Consider the following 26,888-nt stretch of genomic DNA (forward strand, 5'->3'; position numbering starts at 1 on the left):
TATGATTATGGAGAGCTAGTCTCTATTTCCTCATGAATATATATATATACATTTATTGTTCTATGCTGTATAATTTGGGTAATTTCATTTCCAATTAGATTCATTGCTATTTCTGTTGCTTGAGCCAAGACACCTGGAAAGAATACTAACTATATTGAAGTAGAGACAAATCCCATGAATGGGACTACAAACAAAAGTCTTATACAGGCCAAGCAAAAATAAAAATCACGAGGAATTCTTTCGAAAAGGCTCAAAAGCTAATATTCAGTGGTCTACGTTTGATGCAATCATAAATGATTATGACCTAAAATAAATTTCTTCTTTTTTTCCAAAAAAAAAGTGAACTATTTTTGTTTTTAGTCTCTCTTTTCCTAAGAAAAAATAATATAAAATTTTATCTGTGCCTGTACAACAATATAACTTGTATGAAGTTGTCAATGGTCTTACATAATATCTATTGAGAGTTAGAGGAAATTTCTGACAAATGCAAGTGCATATGGAATAAATTTGGAAAATAAGTCGATTAGATATGTCAAGCAAGACAGCTTATTGAATGGAAACCTGTTAGAAATACAGTTGTTACATTTCATTAACTCATGTATCTTGATTTATGTAGCAATCATGAATGAAATGGGTCCAAGTTGTTTGCAGATTTCTTTTCTGTGGTTATTTTTCTTGTATACGTGTGTTCATAAATCTTTGATGGATATCTTATTTTTTGGGGAAATAATATCGGTAAGAAATGAATGCATACGTACATATGTTGTTAAATGAGATGAAACTAAGTATATTTATTTTGTTGATGCTTTTAGAAGCTTTTCACATGTCAGTTTTCTGAAGTAACTCATTATCAAGTACCTTTCTGTCATAGGGCTTTGGCGAAAGATCTTTATCATTTGGTAGTCATTTGCTCTGGGGAGCTTTCAGAAGAACCAAGCAACAGTCCAATATCTGGATGTGATTTACTTGGTTTGCATTGCTTAGTGCTTGATACTTCAATATTTTGGAAGAGGTAATTTTAACATGTTGCAAAAGTTGTGATTATTGGAAGAATTAAAGAAGCTAATAAGTTCTGCAGTCCTGAAGTCGCATTCATTATTCTGTTATTTTTCTTGTTTACCATTCCATTGCTCAGGAATCGGTGCTTCATTTTGTCAGTCTTGCGAAGATTGAGTTCTTAGTATAATTATTTTGACTTGTCTTATTGGTTGTCTGTATCATTGAGAGCTCCTTGGTTCAAATTTTTTTGTACCATTGTGCCGAACAATTATAATTTTTGCATTTTTGTGTATATTATATCCATCATTACACTTTCTGATTATCTATATGTTATTTCCCCTAGATTCATGATAATCTATATGGCAAATTATGGAGCCTATATTTCATCTACTAGGCAGGCTTTAATTTTTATATGTTGTGCTTAGTGTTTGAAATCATTGTCTTTGTCAAATACCACAAGAGTACGAATTGCTTTAGTTGATACAAAGACCCTTCGTGTTTTTTAACTGGAACACATTTGAGATGGCGACAGATCAACAAGGTTTTATATACTTTTAAACTTCTTAGTAATAACTGTTTATGTCATCTACTCTATTAAAAAAAAAAAATCAATATGATTAAAAGTAGATTTATTTTTTAATGCATTTTAATGCATTTTTGCATGAGCGCCATTTCTTGAACTCTTTTAGATGTCGATTTTCCCTATGATTTATTGTTCTATGGACTTGATTGAGTTATTAGAAATTTTTTTTTTTTTTTTTTTTTTGGGTAAACTAGTTATTAGACTTCAAGTGACCAAGCAGTGTAGGAATATTGAGATCAATGCTAACTCAAAAATGGCTATTTTAATTTTTTAAAAATATATATTGGGGGCTAGGGCACCCCTGAAACTTTATCTCTGCCTCAGTTATGCTTTTCTATGCATGTTGCACACTTATGTGTGTGCACAAGTGTAATGTTGGTTAAGTCTAAAAGTTGTTTAGTATTGCATGAATGTAAAAGCTGGCATGAAAATTCTTGAATGATGTGGCTAGGTATCATTATATTTGCTTCATTATTGATGTCACTGCAGGTTGTGAAGTTTACAACCTTGGAACTGGAAAAGGAACATCAGTTTTGGAAATGGTAACAGCATTCGAAAATGCATCTGGAAAGGTACTGAATTGTTGAACCTGTGTGTTAAATTTTCCCAATGTGCCAAATCTTAAAAAATGATCTAACTTCTTATGTTGGACATAATCTATAATCTATATTTTATATTCTAGTTCTCCTTTTCATTTGATGTGAGTTTTTTCAATATATATATTTAAATTGTTCTACTGATTCCTGAGTAAGCAAGTGCTTGGAGATTGAATTGGAGTTCCTCTCAATAGTTCCTTGAATTAAACTTTGCAAAGTCTTAGATTCTGGGGCTATTATTTTCATATCCCAGACTTTTAAGAGCAGATGTGAAGTCTGGTGAAATCTAAACCAAACAAGGATTTGGTTCATAGACCATTTATTCCTCTGTTACATTTTTGAATTCAGTGGATAACAACAAAATCGTATATGATGTGTGAATGTCATTTTAAATGTACATCAAGTGATTCCTCCCAAAGGTCACCCTGAGTCCAAGGTCAATGTACCACCCAGTATTGGGTCTTCATCAGGAAGAGAAAGGAAAACAAGATAAACAAAAGGTTATTCTAGGCATCATAAATGGATATTGAAAAAAAGGAAAACAGGCATTTTTGTTATTAAACATTGACATATTCTCGTTTATGTGGACAAGAGCCATAATTTTCTTTTCGTGCTTGTTCCAAATAATTCCCCTGACGTTTGCTGGGCAGCGACCTGGTGATGCTGAGGTTGTGTATGCATCAGCAGATAAAGCAGAACATCAGTTGATCTGGAAGTAAGTGTTATCCCCGTTGCAAACCACTATGTTGATAATTATTCTGTAATTTGGCTTCTCATGAATTATTCAAGAAGTTTGCTTTGAGGAATTTTCATCTGGATTTGTGGTGATATTAAAAGATTCTAATATACTGCTCAAAGGAGTAAAATTTTAAAATGGCAGCCAGTGGAAATATAACTATATTTGTAATGACCGACTCAGCTAAGCTGCCCATCAGTTCCAAATATTTTTTATATTATTGGTTTTACTTATGTCAAATAGAATATTGAAATATAGAAGTTGGAGAAAAAATGAGAGCATCTGCAATGGAGTGGCTAAAAATGTGTTTTATTGAGAATCTGTTTGATGTGGTTGTGATTCATGTGATGATTGTCAACACTTGTACTATCCTCCTTGTGGTAGGTCCTGATGAACTTAACGAATGACAACACCGTGGGCTGTCAGCAAACTTTGCAACACATTAACTTAAAAGGAAACTTGACATAAAACTTACTTGACTAAAATCTTAATTCCATTAGGTTCCATGTGGCACTAATATATAATTTAGAATTTGCACATCAACAGTTAACAGGCCTTGCATAATTAAGTCAACAACTTTTTCCTTGGTAGATATTGACCTCATCTCAAGATTTATAAATGGCATTACTAACCCAGGGGGTGTGGTGGAGTGGTAAGGGCTCCTCCTCCCTTAACCAAGTGTCGGGGGTTCGATTCCCGCCTTGGGCATAGAGCAGCCTTAAATCTCTGGGCCAGCTGTTCCACCCTTTGAGGTGCCTACAATCAGCGAAGGGATTAGTCTCCGCGGTCGGCGGAGGATACCCTGGGAGACCAAAAATAAATAAATAAATAAATAAAAAATAAAAAAAATAAAAAAATAAATGGCATTACTGTACTTTTATATATTATCATTACATTTTTTATTTGATAATTGTTTATCTATTATCATTACATGACCTTTGTCTGTGGTAAACTGACTATCACTATATGATTTCAATGTAACAAACTCATCTCTTGTTGCAGGGACAGATTGTTTTATGTGGTTTAAGAAATGGAGCAATTTGCTTTCTGCATATTCATGTCTTGGAATAATTATCAATTTTTAAATGGAGATGACAACTCTCTTTTGGCTATTAATTTGACGTGCGTGTAAACTAGTCCGGACATCGGTCATAAAAATATATATATATATATATATTGGCTTTATTAGGTGATAATGCTAGGATAGCACTATAAAACCAAAGAGTCAAAAAAATCATGAGCATGTTTATAAATAAAAAATAAAAAATAAGAATGATTCCTTACCAAAGACGATTTGATCAAGGCTTTTGTTGGGTACAAATTCATAAATAAGAAGGCATTGAGGGGCTTTAATGGTACAACCCAAAGGTCTTACAAGGTTCTTGTGTTGAATTCCACTGATCAAATTTACCTTATTGAAGAAGTCATTGGCCCATTGTCTACGTTATATTTTGGAGCTATTATATATATATATATATATATATATATTCTGCCATTAGTGATAGTGATATATGGTATTTCTGCAATCTTTTGGCATCTTATGTTATTCGTGTTGCTTTATTATCAAGGATCACCTCAACTCTTTAAAGTTTTGGTTTGTTAGATGCATTTCTACTAAATTGGTTTATAAAATAAAATTATTTATATATGAGTTTAGATGTAATTGATAATATATTAATGTTTTCTTTGTTTATTTTCTTTGCAGATTGGTTTTTGATGACGTTTGGAAGTATACTTGCAAATGAAGATCAACTGTTGAATTTTGTTTCCTAAACTAATACTTAGTTGTAGTTGCAAATCAAGATTGAGTGTTGATTTTTTTTGTGTATTCCACGTTAGTTCATTTTGGGATTTGCTTTGATGGTTTTTTTGTTACACTTAATGGTTTATATTATTAAAGTTGTTTGATGGATATATTTTGATTTATAATATAAATTGTTTACTGAATTTTTTTGTGGAGTGATGTATAATAGCTAATGGATTTCTTAGTACAATTAAAAGGCTATTAGGATATGAGCAGGGATATTTGTGAAATAATAATTGAAATTAAAATATAAAATATGGAACAGGTTTAGTGACGAATTTGTTTCGTCATTTTTATTTGTTATTATGACAAAGTGATTATTTATCGTTAATAAACATTTTTTGTGACAATTTATTGCAGTGCATATATGAAAGTTTTCATTGATTTTGTTGTTTGGTGACGAAATGTGTTTCGTCACATATATAAATATATTTGCGACGAAATATATTTCGTCACCCATGTATGACTTTTGGAGACGAAAAATTTCGTCACCTTTACATCTTACCGTGACGAAATTATTTCCTCATCAATGATCAACATTTGTGACAAATTTATTCGTCAATTAAAATTATAAATATGGTACTGAATAATTATTTGGTGACGAAAATGAGAATTTTTGGCGACAACATCTTGTTTTATTGGTGACAAAAAATTTCGTCACTGAACTAATTTCATTGGTGACGAAATTATTTTTCGTCACGATGGTTTTTAGTAACAAACATTCAATGACGAAACTTGTGACGAAAATATTTCGTCACAAATATCTAGTGACAAAATTAGCTCTTTCGAGACAAAAAAATTTCGTCATTCATGACCCAACTTGTTGTAGTGAATGCATCATATTCTCTCTATAAAGAGAGTGCATTCTCTTTGTAAAATATAAACACAATTACAGACAGACAATTCAGTGTCTCTCTCTCTCTCTCTCTATCCTCTCTCTTTCTATCAAACTATTGTTTCAGATATGATGATCCTGGCCAGTTAGCTGCTGTTTGTGGAGGGAAACTATTTAATGTTTTTAGAGAATTACGTATTTATACTAACTAACTAATCATCATTTAATATGCTTATTTATGTTTCTCAATCACCCAACATAATACTCCACCTACTTACCTATTTCACCAATCATAATACTATGAAATACCACGTGTTTATACTTCAGGATTACTGAATAATTATCCATTTGTAGCAAACATTATAGAACTCGTGAATTAAAGAAACTGCTTTTGAACAATTGGTAATTAAGCCGTAGGACTTTACCTATAAATAGGCAAACAGAAAATAAGTTAGGACTTTCAACCAAATTCACAATTTATGTGAAATTTAGGAATATCATAACTTATCTAGGAGTAGTTCTTATACTTAGGAGTAGTTCATCTGTAATTCAATTATTGTAACTAAGTTTGGCCTTGTTGATTGTAATCTGAACTTGTAATTTGATTCCTGTAATTAAGTGACAAATTTAAATATTATCAATCGAATTTCATTTTGTTTACACTTATTTTTTCACATTATAACCTTCAAAGAAGTCTTTAAATCTGTCAAGGTATAGAACACTAACCACATTATTTGATTGTGTTATTATTTGTGAAAATTGATTTTCCTGTTGAATCTCCACTGTGGATTTGATTCAAATCAGATTTTTACTAACAATCTTGTTTAGGAAGTAAAGTTTATAGTTAAATTTTTTTTAAAAAAAATACTATAAATTATTAAATTTTTATTTTTATTTTTTTACATATTATTTTTAAAAAAAATTAAAAATCACTAAACAATTAATTCCCAAATCCCTAACATTTGTATTTTTGACGTGGTGGGCATTTTATTTTTGGAGTATGATGAATAGATGGAGTAGTTGGAATGGTATGGGCATGTTGTGTTGGTTCTTGAAATATTTCATCATCGAGTTTGCTTATGTTGTGTTTAGTTACTGATTTGGAAAAAAAAAATTGAAAGTAAAAAGAAAAAGAAAAAATATGTATAAAATTAAGTAAAATATAAATATATTTTATATTCATATTTGACATATTATTTTTCTTTTCCTTTTTAAATTTCTTCTCAAATTTTCTAATCAAAAACAAAGGAAAACCTCTCTCCATCATTCACGAGATGAAGATAAGAATAATAAAAGATGATTTGGAATAACTAACATCATATATATTGTGATAGACTGGGTCACCTACATTTAAATATATGCCTCCCAAACTTAGTTGCAAAGCGAAAAAAAAAAAAAAAAAACAAACAACAACAACACAGAGAGTGAAGGGCAATAATTGAGAGGAAAGTATAGGAACCAAAAGATACTTCTAAAGAAATCCACATTAATTAATGAGAAGGAATACATTATGTGAGGTGAATGTAATAGTAATATTCGATGTGATCAATCAACAAAAAATTATATATAAATGAAATGAGTAAAGTTTGTTTTTTCATTAAATCACCGATATTATAAGTTTTATTATAAATTAAATTATTTATTAAGTAGTGATACTGTCACATAATATCATTACATTTAATATTTATCCCATATGCCGATGTGGAGAAACAATATATATATCATTAAAATTTGTAGAGCAAATCAATTGGTGACCAAAATAATTATAATTTTAATACGTTTTTTTTTCTTCATATTTTAAATATTTTTATATATTTTGATATATATTTTTTACACATTTTTAAACACTAAACCTCCGTTCGAGAAGTGGGTTGACTTTTTAATTTTTTTGACCTTTTTTACTATTTTAGCATGAGTTAAAAAGCTTGGTTTGGGAAGAGCTTTTTGTCTTTTTTGACTTTTTTTGTGAGAAAAGAATATAATAATTATGGGTTAAATGTGATGTTTTGTTTGTTGTGATTAAAATAATCTATTTTGCCTTTTGTGACTATTTTAATTACAAATTAACTTGCCAAACACTCAGTTTTAACATCTTCCTTAAAAAAAATAAAAATAAAATAATAATAATAATAATACGATTGTCTTATCATTGCTTTTTGAAATGCAACAGTTGGCATGCAACAATTTTAGCGTACAACAGTTTTAACTTAAAAATTATAAAGTTATATTAAAAAAAAATAAAAATTTTATAACTTATACTGAAAAATTAAAGATTTTATTTTTTCTCTATATTTTACACATATTTTTGTAAAAAATAAAAAAATTTATTTCAAACATACTTATTTTTTTTGCCTTACATTTTAATTAAAAAACTAAAAAATTATTAAAATACTATGTTTTGAAACGATGCCTCAGTTGATAAAAGTAAGGTTCTATTTGGTAGAGCTCTCTAAACTTAATTCTACCATTATATTTGAGTGTGGTGTTTGTTTACGATTTTCAAAAATTAATTTCACTCACTTTTGAAAACTCTGTCTAAGGCGAAAAAATTTGGACTAACCGATCGTTCTCCTGGACATTCGGCTGGTCATCCTCTCGGACATCTAGCTGGTTGACTGGAACAGTATTTTTTTTTGTTTTACAAATGCCACCTATTATTTTTTATATTTTAAATAAAAAAAAATAGCAATTTTTAAATTTTTTTTATGAGTTTTGAATAGAATTTTGAATTGTGTATTTGGTTATGAGTTATAAGTTTTTGTATCAAATATCATATGTCACATTAAAAATTTCTCACTCAATTCAAAATTCATTTCAAAACTCATTCACCAAACACAATTTTCACACTCAAATCATAATTTCAAAACTCACAAACTCAAAATATAATTCTATTATCAAATCATATTTAAAATTTTTTACCAAACGCAACCTAAGCCTTTTTGGTTTAACTCGCTGCTCCATCCTTAAATATAATCAAATAAATATGTAATTTCAACTAAGATCCGAAAGGGATCCGGAACAATTTGACACCTCACCAACAACATGGTCCAACGGGTGAAAAATAGTTTTAAAAATAAATTACAAATATATTCTTGAAATGAGTAATGATTCATCCCCTTTTTTTTCCACCCCTTTTGACCCCCTCTCTCTCTCATTGGTTACCTTTTCTTTTTCTTTTTCTTTTTTTTCCTGCTCCACCAATCACCCCCTGCCACGTGGCAAAGGGGGGTGAGGGGGTGACCCCCAAAAGGGAGTCCCAAGCATTATTCTTCTTGAAATTTACTTAAAGTATAAATTATCTTTTATAATTTAAAAAATTATAAATATTTTTTTATTAAAATTTTTTATTTAGCAGAATTAATTAAAAAAATAAAATTTATAATTATTCTTCTATGTAATAATAAAATTACTTAAATTATTAATTAAACAAATTCTAATATCATTAAAAATTATTAATTGACTTGATAATTTATTAATAAAATGAACGATTTGTTATGAATTTAAAAATCTCAAGAAGTAAAATATAATTTTCAAAACTAAAAAGAACGATTCATATTTTAATCAAATTTTAAGAGGTGTATTTATAACTTATCTTAAAACCACACCGTTTTGGATTAAAAATTCCAAAAAAAACAAAGCAAAAATGTCAACCACAGAAGATCTAACACTTGTCTTTTTGTTCTCTTTTCTCTCTCTGTCCCTTGTCTTTTCTCTCTCACCTCCATTGTGCAGCACCACCGCCGCCGCCACCACTGAAGTGTTGTTGGGATTTGAACCACGCCGTGGAATCAGTTATTTTGAAAAGTAGAATAAAATTTTGTTTTTTTTGATTTTTTTTAAAAAAAATATGTAAAGAAAAGTTGAGAAGTAATATGATTAAAAAAAAGTTAATATTTGGTTGATAATATGAGTAAGGAGAAATATCTTTGGATTAATAATCCCTTCATGGGTAAGATCACTAATCCCATGGTTGGGTTAGAATTAAAAATTCAATGAAAGGATTAGTAAATTTTTAAATAATTTTAAAGTAAAATATATATTTTTTAGAATAGAAATAATAATTATAATATTAAAAAATACTTAAAAATTAAAAAATATTATTTTATATATTAATATTATCTGTAGAATTACAAATCTGGTAGTGTATAACAAACACTCATTATCTTACATCTCTAACTTAATGGCCACGTTTGTTTGGAAGATTAGGTTAGATGAAATTGTTAGTGAGATGATGGTTAATGAAGAGATTGTTAATATAGAGATTGTTAGTAAGGGAATTAAGTAAAAATGTAATTGTTTTGATGATAGTGGGAGTAATGATTAGTAATAAGATTGTTAAATTATTTTTATATAAAATTTTTAAAAAAATTCTATATTAAAAAAGATATAATTTTTTTTTTACAAATAAAAGGTTGCACTTGGGTCAAAAAAAATATAAATAATAAATAATAAAATAGCACTTAATTCCTTCACTATTTTTTCAAACACATACCTTCTCCAACTTTGTTAATCCGATTGTATAGGGGGATTGTTAATCTGGCTAGACTAATAATCTACTCATAAATTTTTCTAACCAAACATACTTTCATAAGTCTAACCTCACTATCACTCCAATCCTATCAATCATGGGGGATAACAAACATGACCAATTCCATAGCGCTAATCAGTGTGCTTGGTTTGAATTTTTTAGATTAAGTTTTTTGAAAACTAAATTTTTTGGTTTTCGTATTTTTTGTTTTTAGTGAATATTTTTAACATTTTAAACATTCTTTTTACTTTTTTAGATGCACCTTACTTAGATGTATCTAAAAAGTAAAAAATTTGTGAAAAAATATTTTAAAAAATTAATAAATACATAAAAATACAAAAAAAATGTACATAATTTTCGTTTTTTTTTTTTTTGTATTTTTAGTATTTGGTGAATTTTTAAAAGGTTTTTTCACAAACTTTTTACTTTTTAAGTATAATTATGTTAGGCATGTCTAAAAAGTAAAAAAACAAATTCTTAAAATATTAAAAAAATTTAGTAAAAACAAATAAACACGAAAAATAAGAAAGTAGAATTTTCTAAAAATTGTTTTTGGAAAAATGGAACCAAGCTTAGAGATATAATTTCTTTACTCAATCCCATAGTACTCTTAGGCCCCGTTTGTTTTGGGTTATAGCAAGGGGATTCGGATTAGGAAAATGTCTCGTAGCTCAAATTTTGTGGCTCAAAAGTGGCTCAAATGGCCAAAATGACGTCGTTTTGGCCATTTTTATGTTGTTCTGTACTCAAAACGACGTCGTTTTTGCCATTTGAGCCACTTTTGAGCCACAAAATTTGAGCTACGTAGCATTGTCGTTAGGATTACTAGTACCTTGGGATTAGTATATGGGGTGTTTGTTTTGAGAGATAGCCTTGGGACTATTAATACCTTGGGACTAACTAATACCTTGGTATTACTAATACCTTGTTTGTTTTGAGAGATAGGGAGGGTATTACTAATACCTTGGGGAGGGGATTCATAGTGAGGAGATAGAGATGGTATTAGAAAAATAGTGAGGGGATTAGAAATTTTTTTATTTTTTTTATTTTTTATATATTGGAAATTTTTTTTAAAATATATTTTTAAATTTTTTAAATTTTTTTATTTGTTTTATTATTTTAAAAATTACATTGAGAAATATAATTAATAAAACAAACAAACATACGAGGCTTGACAACATCTTAAGAAATATGAATCATAAAAAATAAAATTAATAAAACATACAAATATACGAGGTTTGACAACATGCCTACGTTCTCGAAAGCCATACCAATTTACTATATTAATTATATAATTACAGTCGCTCTTTCTTATTTTTTCACTCACTAAAAACTGCAACAATCTCTCTTTTTTTCTCTAACTCTAAAACATGTACAATGTTACATTGGCTTCGTTTGGGAAGTAGCTATTTTAGAGGCTTTTTGGCTTTTTAGTTATTTTAGTAGGCTATTTTAGTTTTTGTGTTTGGGAAGATGAGATGAATTTTTATTTGAGTTGTTGTATTGAAAAATGTGTTGAAATGATGTTTGAAGTTAAAATGACAAATTTGTCCTTAAGATTATAATTTTTTAAATTGATATAAAGGGGTGAAATTACAATTTTCCAATTGATTTTACAATCTATCAATGTCCCGAGCTGCAGTCTAAATTTTTTTTTTTTTTTTTTTTTAATTTTGCACCTCCGCCTACTGTTCACACTTTTTGACTTATATCCTAAATGAGGCTATAATAGCCTTAACCTGTGTTTCCCAAACAGCGCCATTATACAGGGTGTGTCGCAGGGATCGTCCCCTATTCTCGAGTTTTCTACTAAAAATTGTCTGCATACCCAAGATTAAAGCCCATGGCCACCTCTCCTCTCTCTGCCTTCCTCCTCACTTCTCTCTCTAGGGTTTCTCTTTCTTTATAAACCCTTATATGAAATTCTCTATTTTATTTTAAAATTACACCCGGTTTGATTTTCAGTTTTCAAAAACAGTTTTCAAAATTTTTAATTTGTATTTTTATATTTTCAATGATTTTCAAAAATATTTTAATCAATTTTTTTTTATTTTTAAATTTACTTAATCTTAATATACTTAAAAAGTAAAAAAAAAAATTGTACAAAATTTAAAAAAAAATTCATTGCATACAACAAAATAAAAATGTATTAAATTTTGTGGTATTTTTTTTAAGATCCCTGATATTAAGATTTTATAGTATAAAGGATATCAAATATTTTCATGATGTCTAAGGTCCCTCAACATCAATCCAGAAAAATTTCGGTCCCAGAGAAATTCTCTAGATTCAAACCAGAGAAAATTGAAATTTCTCTGAGTACCAAAGAAATCCAGAGAAAATTTGTGTAGCTCTCCATTGAAGTACCCAACTGCTATAACATAATTATGACAATTCAAAGCAACAATTCTATTGAATCCAATGCATCAAGACCCAAAATAACTATTGCCTTGTATAGTTTGAATACAAAAAAGTCTTCTACTTTATTAATACTTTTGAAGCACTGAATTATCAGTTAAAATCAGTCAAAATGAACCCAGAGAAATTTGAATTTTCTCTGGGTTGAACCCAGAGAAATTCTTGGGGCCTCCGCTCATGAGTTGTTGCCTTCGCTTAGCCTTCTCTTGCACAGTCAAGGACTGATCGAACTCAATCGCTCGAATCACTGCAATCAGATCCTCGGAGGATTCAGATCCAGCGGCCGGCTTGTCGATGAGATTAGGATCGGCGATGACGGAGCAATCGGGGCACTCCCACTGGATAGTATTGGCTAGGGTTTGAGGGGGAGTGGAAAGACAAGTGACGTGCCAAGGTGTGACGCATGTCTTGCAGGTGATGGTCTCGTCCTCCGCCGATTTCTACTTGTAGATCATGCAAATGTCGTCTCTGTTGCAGGGGAGGTTGCTAGAGTGCGCCATTGGAGTGAAGTTCAGTTTTACCTTAAACACAAAAATTCAACAACAAAAATTCAAAAATTCTCTGGAGATAGTTTCTTGAACTTTGCAACGAGTTCTAGAAATCCAAACAGAGTCATAGCACCTTCTTTGGCGATTTCAGCGAAGCACGATTCGGAGATTCTCGAAGATGCAGAGAAGACGTGGTCGCAGAGGATTCTCTCCCCGTAGAAGACCGTCTTCGCGGCGATCTTCATGGCGTGGAGCCAGCTTTTGATCTTGACCTCAATTAACTCCCAATCCAGTTTCTGAAGCTATACGAGCCTGTGTTGCCCTTAAAGGGGCTTGCATGTGGTTGTGGTTGTGGTTGTAGTTAAAAGGTAGCAGCAGAGGAGAGTAGGAGAAACAAAGAGTCAAATTTCTCTGATATATGTTTAGGGACCTTACACATCAAAAAATAATTTTGTAGATCTCTTTCATTACTAAAAATGGGAGAGGGATCTTGGACTAATTTTTCCTTAAATTTTTGTATTTTCTATATTTGATGAATTTCGTAAATTTTTTACAATTATTATAGTTTTTATGCGTATTTTGATTCGATGTATGTAAAACACAAAAAAGTTGATTAAAATATTAATAAAAATCACTAAAAACAGAAGAAAAAAAAATACAAAAAAAAAAAAATCAATTTTCTGAAAAATGAATTCAATTTTTCTGGAACCAGACTATTTCTTAGTGAGTTAACACTTGCATACCAGAAAATTTTGAAGATTAAAAAAATAATAATAAATTAAAAAGTCAGCCCCTTCCCTAATTGCAAACCTGCACACGTGGGTGTTAATATAATATCAAAATCCTTCAATTTCTCTTCAAAAAAAAACCCAAATTCCCTCTCTATTTTCCTACTTGTTTTAAATGACGATTGAAATTGTTTTGGGCTGATGAAAATCGAGTTCAATGGAATTGAGGTGGTCATGTCATATAGATGAAGAGGAGTGGGATAAGGAGAAGAGAAAAGATGGTAGTCTGTTAGAAGCAATAAAGTTTTTGATGTTGTTTTATGATCTTTTAACTCAAATGTTTAACATTTGATTTACAGCTATCAATTTAAAGAAGATGAAGCTTTGCCATCAAGAAAAATAAATACTGCAAGTTTCTAATTTTTTGTAGTCTTGTATATCCCTCAAATAGGTTATTTGAACATTGCTACAATAAAATTTACTAAAATTTAACCACTAATATTTATTGAAAACAAAAACAGTGGCAACAAAGAATAACAAAACAAGCCTTACACTGCACTACTATAGTTAAGCAAGTAGACAACACAAGTGTTCCACCACATTCTTATTTTATTATCTTCAGAACTAGGAACTCATTGTTGAAGTAGTGCTCTTACTCTGATCAGAGCTTGAAGGATTGCCCCGTGCTTGTGAAATCTGATCAGACTCTGTGAAGAAAACAATATGTTCCTGGTTGTCGACGAACGCTTGAAGAGATCGTGGAATCGGAGGTGGATTCACATCTAGGACTCCTTCGAGGATCTGAACTATCTGACCCATTGTCGGCCTATGATTTTCATCATCCTGGATGCACCAAGCAGCGACTCTACAAATCTTCTTTAGCTCTTCACTGTCAGCATTTCGGCCCAACTTTGGGTCCAATAGGTCAAGTATATCGCCTCCCTCTATGACTACACTCGCAGCCCATGTTGGGAAGAATCTTACTTTCCCGTCTTGAAGTTGCTCGGAGTTTCTCCTTCCTGATACGAGTTCAAAGAGCATCATACCGTAGCTGTAGACATCGGCTTTGGCTGTTATGGCTACCCCTGAAATCCACTCTGGTGCAAGATAGCCTCGTGTCCCTCTCATGGTTGTTAGAACCCTGCTGAATTCACGTCCCATGAGCTTTGCCAGACCAAAATCTGCTACTTTGGGACAGAACTCGGCATCTAAGAGTATGTTTTCGGGTTTTATGTCGCAGTGTATGATGCAATCCCGGCACTTTTCATGAAGATAAGCCAACCCTCGGGCTGTTCCGAGTGCAATTTGGTACCGAGTTTGCCAATCAAAAATCTTTGACTCCTTTTCGTTGAAAAGATGGGCATCCAAGGAACTGTTTTTCATGTAATCATACACCAACAACCTTTTACTACCTTCAGAGCAAAACCCACGAAGCCGAACAAGGTTGACGTGTTGGATGGTTCCAATTGTGCTGACTTCTGTTCGGAATTGCTTCTCTCCTTGGCTAATGCTTTGAAGTTTTTTCACCGCTATGACACTTGAATCTGGCAACGTCCCTTTGAAAACGGAACCAAATCCTCCTCCCCCCAATTTCTCAGAGAAATTTTTTGTTGCGTTTTGCAAATCTCTGTATGCAAACGCAACCAACGAACCCTCTACTGCTTTTGTTTTTGCAAAAACAAATCTCCTTTGCCGTTTCCATACAAAAGCAAAAACAAGGCCCACGAGCAATGCTCCAACTGAACCCGCAACTGCGCCAATGATGGCCCTCTTCTTGTTTTTCGCTACTGGAAACTCAGAAGCAGCAAGCCTGAGATAAAGAGTTTTTCCACTACCATCGTTTCTGTTAATGTACACCTCCTACACCACTAAAACCTACCACTACCACTACACACCTCCACTACTCCTCACCCACTCCACCTACCACCTCCACTTTACCTACTACCACCACCCACTCTACACCTACTACTCCCAAAACCTCTCTATATATAGGACTTGTAATATACAGATACAAATAACAATACAACAATCTTGTAAAACAACAATCAATATCAATAAATAATATTACATCATTTTTTAACATGGTATCAGAGCAAGGTTAAGACCTTAGTATTTCTCGCTTCACCGGCGGGCGGCAACCTCGCCTTGGCCGCCCGCCGGACCTCAACCTAGTCCGCTAGAATCTTCGCCATCACCTTCCTCACCATGGCAGCAGCTTCCCTCTTTCTCCATTTACTCGACGAGCTGAGTTTTGCTTCCGTGCATTGGGATAAGATGGCTGATTACCCACACCTGCGGCACCTCTATCGGGAGTCTCATCGCCTCGAGGCTTCAATCTTGATCTTCCAGGAGTGCCGTGGCTACCATCATACGAGTTCTTTCCTTCCCAGGAAGGAGATGCACTACCTTTTCCCACGATCTGTGCTTGATGATGCGGATGAAGTGGTGACCGTTCTATGCTATGTTCAGATCCAACACTTTGTCTTACAGGTTGGCCAGAACTTGATCCACGCCCTCCATGACGTTGATGTGCTGACTCCCCAGAAACTCTCCTGCCCATATTGTCATTACGTGCGGGGGATCCAGTGAACTGCCCAAGGTCACCATTTTCCTTGCTTACTTGATGCTCATGTGCAGTCCATCGCCATGTCCGCCGGACCTCATGGTCCCACCCAGCAACTACCTCTCCGTCATCTTCAACATCGTTCAAATGCAATGGCTCAGCAACATCTACCTCTGTTTCTTCAGACTTCACATTCTCGCACACCACGTGCGTATTGGCCATTGTTGTGTCGTTGTTGTTTAGTTACACTTTTTTCCTCCACCATGCCGAATGCACAGCCCTACTCCTTTCTTAGAGTCCTCTCCTTTTCTCTCTCTCTCTCCTATCACCGGCACATAGCCCTATACCAATCCATTATAATATCTTTACCTCCACTATCCTAGTCCACCGAGCACAAACATCAACCCCATCACAACCATTTTTTTTTTTTGTTTTATTCCTTTATCCTTATCATCATGTCCCCCACTCTCTCTTCTATTATTAGTATTATTATTATTATTATTATTATTATTACAACCAAAAACAAAAAAAAAAAAAAAAAAAAAAAAAAAAAAAAAAAATCACAAATATAAAACATATATAGCTATGCACACTGCTCCATCATGCATACACCAGCACACACATCTTTTTTTATTTATTTATCATCATAAAATAAACAATACCCACATCTACCCACATCTTTTCATAAAGTGTTTTACACACCACCTCCACCCACGTGGGTTGATTCCAATTTTCCTCATCAATATATTTTTGGTTCCAATATATTCATATTTTACACACACCACCTCCACTCATTTATTTTCTTATTATTTTATACAACTCCAACCCATCCTTTTTCTTTTTCATTCTTTTTACACACTCATGTTCCCCACTCCATTTTTTTTTTACTCCATCTTTTGAACATGGGTATTTTTTTTCAAAAAAAAAAAAAAAAAAAAAAAAAAAAAAAAAAAAAAAAACAAAACAACAAAAAAAAAAACAAACAAAAAAAACAAAATGGCACGCCAAACTTTACTTTATTTTATTCATCTCCGGGCTCAACCCCGTTCACACTTACAAAAAAAAAAAAAAAAAAAACAAAAACAAAAAAAAAAAAAAAAAAAAAAAAAAAAAGCCAAGACCACCATCACAACAACCACAGGATTTTTTTTCCGTATCCCTTCTCTACTCTGCCGCCGGTCTCTTCTTTTTGCCTCCATCCTGGGCGGCCCTTGACGGTGTTGCCTCCGTGCTTCCTAGACCACCAAGCAAGTTGCCTCCTCCCTGCTCCTCCACTGCCGCATATGGTGGCCCTCCAAATCGGAACATCACGGTGGCCTTCCGCTTCAGCTCCTTGTTTTCTGCCCTTAGCACGCTTATCTCTGCTCGCGCATCCTTATACATGCGTTGGAGCAGAGCCAGCTGGGAATTTAACTGCTGCACCTCATTTGTCCTGCTCTGTAGCCGGTGCGACAGATTTGTGACCGCCGTCATGGACTCCACACATGCCTTCAACGTATACTGATTGGCTTCCACATCCGACTGCACCGCCATTTTTTGCTCCACAGACCGCATCGGAAAGTTCAGCGGAGCAAACCCAGCAGTGTTTGGTTGAGGTTCACTGGCCACCGCACCAGTTCTCTCTCCTGTGGCCTCGTTGAGGTCGGGAAAGAGGGTAAGCAGCCCGCGGGAAGACGAAGCCATTTTTTCTGGGCAACAGAGTGTTATAGAGAGTGTTACAGAGTATCTTCTCAGCAAAACCTTCTCAGCAAAACGAAGAGTTTTTCAGAGGATTTTCGCCAATTGTTTGTCTTCGCCTCTGCCTCAGCTCTGTCTTGGTTAAATAGCCGAGGCAGCCACGCGCATCGCGCGCCTCTTCTCGCCGACAAACTGGCACGCCTTTTCATGCATTCGAGCACGCCTTTTGATGGCACGCCTTTTGAGGGTGCGGGCACACCTTTTGAGGGCACGACTTTTGAGGGCTCGATATATATCTACATGTATATTTTTTTTTTTTGGGCCGCCTATCTACCCACTCATACAGTGTCTTCTACCCCGGTCAGCTTTATCAATCCCTTTGTTTCAACCTCAAATAGGTTTCTATCTTCACACCTATTTGAGTTTGAGGGGGGGTTATACACAGTATCATGTTCAAGTCACCTCATGGCGCACTCCCTAAGTCGCCCCCTTGGTGCACCACCACAAGCTTCTCCAACGGTCCGACATGACCCCGTAAACTGTCCTACTACATCGGTCCGACATGACCCCGTAAACTGTCTTTTACAACGGTCCGACATGACCCCGTAAACTGTCTGCTACAACGGTCCGACACGACCCCATAAACTGTCTTCTACATCAGTCTGACACGACCACACAGTGTCCTGCTTCAACGGTCCGACATGACCCCATAAACTGTCTTCTACATCGGTCTGACACGACCACACAGTGTCTGCTACAACGGTCCGACATGACCCCGTAAACTGTCTTCTACACCGGTCCGACATGACCTCGTAAACTGTCTGCTACAACGGTCCGACATGACCCCGTAAACTGTCTGCTACAACGGTCTGACACGACCATACCGTGTCTCCTATCCTGTTTTATTTTATTTATCAGTTTATTTTTCTGTTTTGTTACTCTCTTCAAACTCAAGTTGGTTAGTTCCTATCCTCCTTGAGTTTGAGGGGGGCTGTTAATGTACACCTCCTACACCACTAAAACCTACCACTACCACTACACACCTCCACTACTCCTCACCCACTCCACCTACCACCTCCACTTTACCTACTACCACCACCCACTCTACACCTACTACTCCCAAAACCTCTCTATATATAGGACTTGTAATATACAGATACAAATAACAATACAACAATCTTGTAAAACAACAATCAATATCAATAAATAATATTACATCATTTTTTAACAGTTTCCAGAGAGTTGTTGCAGATTCAAGAGGTTCCGAGTCCAAATCGAACATCCATTGCTTCCATAAGCATAAGCAGTGCAAGAACAGTTCTTTAAGCACGCAGATTCGCATTTGACATCGCTCCCAACAGACACAGATTGAGGATATTCGGGCAATCTCATGTTTGAATATTCCCAAAACCTATCTGTCTGTCGGTTCACCACGCTCGTATTCTCACACTGCTGTAATGGAGTATTCCTCACACACCCAGCAGAATAATCACTCAGATTCCAATCAGTCGCATTCGATTCACGAAACCCTTGCAAACAATTACAGAATGGAAGAGTATTCTCATTGCAGGTCCCAAATGCCCCGCAATAAGCGTAAACCTCACATTGCTGTCTCGGCTGAGCCCAAAACAAGTTCCATTCCTTGGTTCCTTCCAACCAAGTGAGCATCTTGACTTGCCCCGAAACATCCATAAGAAACCGCGAAATAATCGCAGGATTATACAGAGAATATGTGAAGTAACTCTCATTCTCGTTGTCTACATAGCTGAAATTGAAGATATAATCGGCCCTCATTTCAGGTATTAAGCTGAAAATCTTACCATTCCAAGGCCCACTAGTCCAATACCTCTCAGACCCATTCCACACAATCAAATACTGGCTGTTATTCGCGTCAAGATGCATAGCATACGGTCCCGGTGATGGGTCTTCTATGTTCTTCCATGAAGTGAGTTGTTGGTGTGTGTTTGTGATCTTGTTATATGCAATTTTGTTACCAGGTAACCATGTATGAACAGGGTGATCAAAACTCTGCCAAATTGGCTGAGTTGAATTGTGGCTTTCTCTCAAAACCAAATTCCCATTATCAAGAAGAACAGCCACAACAGAATTCGAAGTGATTGAGATCTGATTTGTGGACCAAATTGGGATTTGGGACTCGTTGAGAAGAACTAAGTTACCGTTACTGATTTTGAGCTCTGAAGAGTACCTATCAGAGATGGGTTTTTCTGTGTTTGCTACCCAAACTACAGTTAAGGTAGAGACTTGAACATACCACATACATATGTAGTAGTTGGAAGAGTTACCTGGATTGTAGAAACCCAATTTGAAGATTCCACCATCGGAGACGATGGTTCGGTCTCCAGACAGAGATTGGTTTGCAGTGATGGTGCTAGCTCCGAAACAGAGATGGTTGTTGAAACAGAAGCAGAGGAAGAGAAGAACAGAGAGAAACACCCATGGATTGTTTCTGATACCCATGTCTGCACAAAATCTCTGTGTAGAAGAGAAGGTAAGGAATGAATATGAGAGAGAGAGAGAGAGCGAGGTTTGCTTTGATCTTTTGAGGATGGGTTTCAAAATTGCCACGCATGTGAATTCGCAGAAGTCAACCACGACCGACGAATTGACCGTGGCAACCTTGCCCTTCACATTTTTTTTTTTTTCTTTTCTTTTCTTTTCTTTTCTTTTCTTGTGTTTAGTCAACCACGCTTGACGAATTGACCGTAGCACCCTTGGCCTTTACATTTTTCTTTTCTTTGTGTTTTGTCAACTACGCTTTGACGAATTGACCGTAGCACTCTTGCCCTTTACATTTATCTTTTCTTTTCTTGTATTTAGGTCAAGTTTGACATGATTAAAAAAAGATAAAAAGTTAAAAAGTCAATATCTTATTTAAGTCACATCATCTTATTTAAGTCACATCACTTCTCTAACACATCACTTCAAATCTAACCCAAATTCAATCCATATTTCATAAAAAGTCAAAAAATACACTTATTTAGTTTTCCCAAACTAAGCCTAAGTCAACCACGCTTCATGAATTGACCGTAGCACCATTGCCCTTTACCTTTTTCTTTTCTTGTATTTATTCATTTATTTTTAGGAATTTTCTTGATTTTTAATGACACCGGTAGATTTTAAATAATTTTAATTTTATTTCTAAAATTTTTAAAATCATATCATTTTTATCCCTATTGTCAAATTTGTAACCATAAAAATTTAAAATATATATATATATATATATATATTGATTTTAAATTTTAAAAGAAAGATGAAATGGAAACTTACTCTCTCCTATCCAAACCCACCATCTCCTATCTTCCTCTAATTCTTCTCTCTCCTCTGCCCTTGCAAGCGCTGCCACCACCACCAATCACCATCGCAACCACTCAATTATCTACTCCGACTTCTTTTACACCCAAATTCATTCTCTCAATATATATATATATATATATGTGTGTGTGGGTGTGTACATATCGTCTCTTCATCAACTTCTCTCAAACCCAAATTTACTTACTCAATATTCTTTCAAACCCATATCGATTATCTATTTATGTATCTATATATATACATATCATCTCTTCATTAACTTCATAACCTTCATCAATTTTACCAACATCACCACTTGAATTGCCAACTTCACCGCCAGTACGAGCTTCACCATCACCACCACCTTTCAACACCGAACCCACCTCTTCATAACTAAGTTTCATTACCACTACCATCAAGCTCCATAACCACCATCACCGCGAGCTTCGCCACCATCACCGGACCACCACCATCACCAACTCTGTTACCACCTAGAACCATGCTCCACATCATGTTATAAGAGAAGAAGAAGAAGAAGAAGAAAAAGAATGAGGAAGATGGAGGAGAAATAAATAAAAGATGAATGTTTCAAAAAATTTAAAGTCAGTTTTCGGGCAAATTTTGACATACCAAAACCGTCTATTATACGAAGAAGTGAGAAAGCGAGGTAGCGTAGGACAAAGTAGGAAGTGAGGTGAAGAGAATAGAGAAAGAATGAAGTAGAACCGTCAAGAATCGAGAAAGATATAAAGTGTGAAAGATAGCTCAAAGAAAAGTCTTTTTTATTTATTTATCAAGTTTCGAAACTCCGACAGCATGCAGACAGAGCAAGAATGAGATGTGTGAGAGGTGATACGAAAATTAGACCGTACGGTGAATCCAATGACGAAAAAATGAGGCAAAACAGAGTTATGACGAATGAGATATAAATGCATGCAGCGGTTGGTGGTGGTGGTTTGGTGGGGATGGCAGCGCTTGGGCAAATTCTAGGTTTATCAATGAAATTCATTTATTTGATGTATGGAGGTTTAGAGTTCTGGGTTACATGGCATTGAGAATGGTTTCATTGATAAACCCAAAATGGTTTCTTTATTGTATCAATGGCATTCATTTATGATTTTAATATATGGATAAAATTTTATGAAAAAGTTTATTGTCATTGTAGAAGATGACAGCGGAGGAGAGAAGAGAAGGGTGACTAGAGTGGGAAACAGGTGGGGAATGAGCGTTGCCGGAGGAAAAAATGGAAGGGTGAGAAAAGATGATGAATTTGGGTAAGAGATGGTGAGTTTGAATCTTTCTTTTGAAATTTGAGGTCAAAATATATATATTTTTTAACTTTTTCCGTTACAAATGTGACAATAGGAGTAAAAATGATATGATTTCAAAAACTTTGAAGGTAATATTGAAATTATTTAAAAGTTTTCTCTTATTTTTAGGGTAAAGTACACCAGCCTCCAATAAAAGACAATTAATCCTTTGTACTTGTAAGATTTTACAATTATATGGTAGTTTCTTGAAATATCATATTCATATATATTTTAACACGTATAATTAGTCACACGAATGAAAAATAATGATATAATTAGTTTTATATTTAAATATTTATTTTATCCTTTATTATTCTTGTACCAAAACATTATTTGCATCTTAACACTCATATTTTATGTTGGTACACTGCACAAATTGAGAGGATAATGATATTTGGAAAATTATAGACTATTCTTATAGTACCACGTGTCTGTATTTTTTAATCAATCATTATTTATTTTACCATCTCATGTTCTTCAATCATCCAACGCAATATCCTACCTACCCACATTCTCCACTAATCGCAATACTATAGAATATCACATGTTTATATTTCGAGATTATTAAATAATTGCCCTATTTGTTTAGATAAGTTCATTAGTAAAAAGGATGATAGTTGGATTATTTAACATTAGTGTTTTATGTTTAAATACAAAATACCTAAAGGTTATTTAATAATTTCGCTAACTCCATTAACATTGTTAATATTTTAATTACTATAAAGGAAGTTAATTTTATTTTGTTAAAATCATGGTATTGGTTATACTTTTTTATTAGTTGAGGGAAGTCAGTGTAATGTACATTTTTTTAGACTATAAATCTTTATTTTTTTAAAAATTCAATTAATAATAAAAATTAGAGAAATTAATTGTGCATTAATAAAGTATAAGTGAGAACTATACCAGATACAAGTAAAACTAGTCTAATATAACTAATTCAATTATTTTTTTACTAATTTGTAATAGGTTTTTCCATTTCTTAATGATCTGACATACCTCAATCTCTTGTAACAGGTGGACAATTTATGCTATTCCCTTTTTTTTTTTTTTTTTTTTTGGGGGTACATCAGAAATGCTATTCCCATTCAATTTAGGTAGGTTCACACTTCATTGACCAACAAACATGTTATTGTTACATGAAACTGTGGGCGTTAATTTTTTACCACCCAATCAAACGGGGAGCTCAACTGGAGAGTACCGGTAGAATAGATTAAGTTCGAACAACCTATCACAAAAAGATAAGAATTCAGTGATGGTTTGTCCACCCAGAGGCACTCCGACACTCAAGTCAGTAATCAAATATCTCTTAAAGATAGCAAATTGTGTTTAACTCACAAGAAAGAATTTACTGCTCACAGTATATCACACATACTTGAAACTCAAGCGGGTGCCCTACTTTTATAGCCAGCACTGACCTAATCCTTGTAGAAGCCTCACTTCAGTGGACTCAGGCTCAATGCTCATTCTGAACTCTCAGTTAGATAGAGATAAACTCCCTAAGAGCATTATCTTTATCCAGACTGAGATCCTCCCCTATTCTAGGACTCTTGTCCATTATCCGCTCATCTCAGATTTTGGTATCTCTGCACATAACCTCGGCCTAGCTGAGATCACCTCGGCATCAGGACCAGGCCACGTAGCACCTCGGCTGATACTTCGATGTCACCTTGGCCACGTGTTGTCATTCACAAAATATGTCCCCACAACTACCCCCTAGGTTCTATTACCTCGACAACCTGAGGTGATGGAACCTACATCGCTTATTCATATATTATGTCGGCTAAAGTTCATTCTTCCCTTCAACCGAGATCATGACTCATCGATTTCAAGTACCCATGACTCAACTATTTACCTTTATCAAGGATCAAGAACCAAGTTCTCAGTTTTTCACATATCTCAACCGAGATCGCTTCAATGGCCGAGATCATGGCCTCGTCACTTCAAGAATCCCAAAGGTTCTAATTGTGCATGAGCTTTCACGCACAGTCGTCCCAACCGTTTCTTCCACGCGTCCCTTCCAATTTGTACCTGACACGCGTTACTAGGTCGCATCGCTTCTGCGCACACCGCCTGACAAGCACGTCATCCAAGGTGCCTCAATACATTTTGTCGCCTTTTCATATTTTTGACCAAACTCTCTCTCTCTCTTTGCCTCTTCACTTTTGCAAAATTGATTTCTCTCTACGCTCCATTTTTCTTTCTCTAAATTTTCTTTTTTTAAACCGCCATTTTTCGAGCTCTCAAGCTCTGCAACTGCCTCTTCTGTTATTGTCAGTGCACCTTTCATCATTCGACTTTGATCGTTCAAGTCGTCTGACTCCGGCTTATCTCACTCCAGCGTCTCCTTCTTTGGTTTAACTGGTAAGTCCTCTGATTTCTTTATTTCTTTTGTCAGTTTTTCATTGTTCATGAATTTATTCCTATGCCTTTTTGTTGCTCAAATCCTCCATTTATTCTCTACTTCCATTCGCCATAGTTAGACATTGCAAATTAGTTCTCGCTCTTTTGAATCTTCCTACATGTATTGGTCGCTTGTATTGTTTTCTTAATGTATCAATTCTCTGAGTTCACCGCTTTGCACACACTCACTCAGTGTTTGTGATTTTCCATGTTCTTGAATCATCTTTGTTTTACCGCTGTGCCTGCTACATCAGTACTTTATTGATCATGTTCCCTTTCTGTTTTGTGTTTCGAATCACTGCACTTCATTGTACTGCTCATATTTGTGTTTTTGAATATCTAGTACTGTTCTCGCCATATCTGTGCTTCTCTCTATATTTCTACTTCGTTTTGATTCTTGAATTTTGTTTGCCTTTGATGCTTCTTGATTCTAAATCATATTTCTTTTTTGGTCTTCTTGCTTTGTTTCCAGATTCTTGCCCTTGACTCTTGTTTCTGTAGATCTAGGTTTAGGATTTCCTTTAGAACTCACATACTTAGAAAAAACTGAAACGATTTCCCCTTAGGTCTTCAAAATCTATGCCTCAGTGCCTATTTAGGGTTTAGCCGAGGTTCTCAAACCTCTACCAGTGCCTTTTCTCTAAAACCCATCACAATACACCCTAAGCCGAGATCATGGGTATGTTCAGGTAGAGGGTAGATATCCTAGAAAAACTAGAACACTTCAGGCGAGAGTTCTCTATTCTAGCCGACATCCAGCAAAGGTTGGCTGGGGAGGAAAACTCAATTATGCCAGAGGGGAACTCTATGCCTTCCCCTGTAGTCGCCTTCATTGAGTTTGGACTTTGGCTTCCCTTAAACACTCTTTTTTGAGAAATCCTCCATTATTACAAACTTAACCCCATGCAATTAGCAATCAATTCCTATAGGGTTATTAACATTATAATCGCCCTAGCACACCGAGAAAAGGCTAGGGTAATGTTAACCGACCTCCAGTTCTGCTACACTATGTGATTCCTTAAGTTTGACAAAGGCCACATATATTACTTCAAACCCAGATCCACTGCCTTCGAACTTATAGCCGACCTCCCAGATTCAAACAAGGATGCAGGAGATGACTATCTGATTGTCTCGGGCAATTGGGAGTTTGCACCAGATGACGATTTTCATCCGTTCCCACTACGCCGAAAAGTGTTTAAGGAGGATGATGGTAAGAACTGAGTCATCTATAACTCTACCTTAGTTAAGACTCGTCAACTTATATGTCGATATTAATGTTTGCTTCTTTGTTTTTGTAGCTCTTCCCCAGCCATCAAAAGATTTCCGCCAAACCTTCTTTCTCAGCAAAGATCTTAAAAGGCTTCTGGGATTGCCATGCAAGGCTTCACTATTGCTCAACTACATTCCAACCTACAAGTCAGCCCTGCCTAACGTTTCCAAGCGAAGCAAGACCTCTTCATCTGCCATAACTCCTCCAGCTGCTTCATCTCTAAGGCCAGACCAGGCCTCTTCCTCTGACCCAGTAGAGCAGCCATCTACATCTGCCCCACAGTTGATTTCTCCAACATAGCACCAGTGCCGACGTCAACCTCCTACTAACGCCCCTGTCGGTAGAACTCGCAGTCGCAAACGCCGAGATTCTGAGGCATCGGCATACGATCCAACGAATCCTCCTCTTGCCCTGCCAGCAATACATTTCAGCACCAAGGTTACTATTACAGTGACAACTAACGAGATGGGACGTAAACCACCCGTCGTTGAAGATCTTCTCGCCAATATTCCTGGGGTTGTGACTGTCCAATCCTCCTCTTCTCCCTCTCAATCCAAACCAAAGCCTAAAAGAGTTAAGAAGACTAAGGCCAAGGCTACAGTGACTCAAGTTGATTTTGAGGATACTGTACCGCTTTCCAAACTGGT

General features: G+C 34.8%; 2 protein-coding genes across 2 annotated transcripts; both read right to left on the bottom strand.

The window, feature by feature from the left end:
* Positions 1 to 14,116: 14,116 nt before the first annotated feature.
* LOC114285863 (G-type lectin S-receptor-like serine/threonine-protein kinase At2g19130) lies at positions 14,117 to 20,522 on the bottom strand. Its single transcript, XM_082883839.1, has 2 exons — positions 19,188 to 20,522; positions 14,117 to 15,553 (listed from the first exon to the last, which is right to left on the bottom strand). Exons 1-2 carry the CDS (start codon positions 20,428 to 20,430, stop codon positions 14,337 to 14,339), a joined length of 2,460 nt encoding a protein of 819 aa, XP_082739965.1. The 5' UTR covers positions 20,431 to 20,522; the 3' UTR covers positions 14,117 to 14,336.
* Positions 15,781 to 17,391, bottom strand: LOC114264563 (uncharacterized). The gene has a single exon (XM_028205244.2). It carries the CDS (start codon positions 16,495 to 16,497, stop codon positions 15,913 to 15,915), a length of 585 nt encoding a protein of 194 aa, XP_028061045.1. The 5' UTR covers positions 16,498 to 17,391; the 3' UTR covers positions 15,781 to 15,912.
* Positions 20,523 to 26,888: the final 6,366 nt, after the last annotated feature.

This window comes from Camellia sinensis, chromosome 8, assembly GCF_055761805.1.
Source record: "Camellia sinensis isolate YWXY chromosome 8, ASM5576180v1, whole genome shotgun sequence".
Taxonomy (NCBI): Eukaryota; Viridiplantae; Streptophyta; class Magnoliopsida; order Ericales; family Theaceae; genus Camellia; species Camellia sinensis.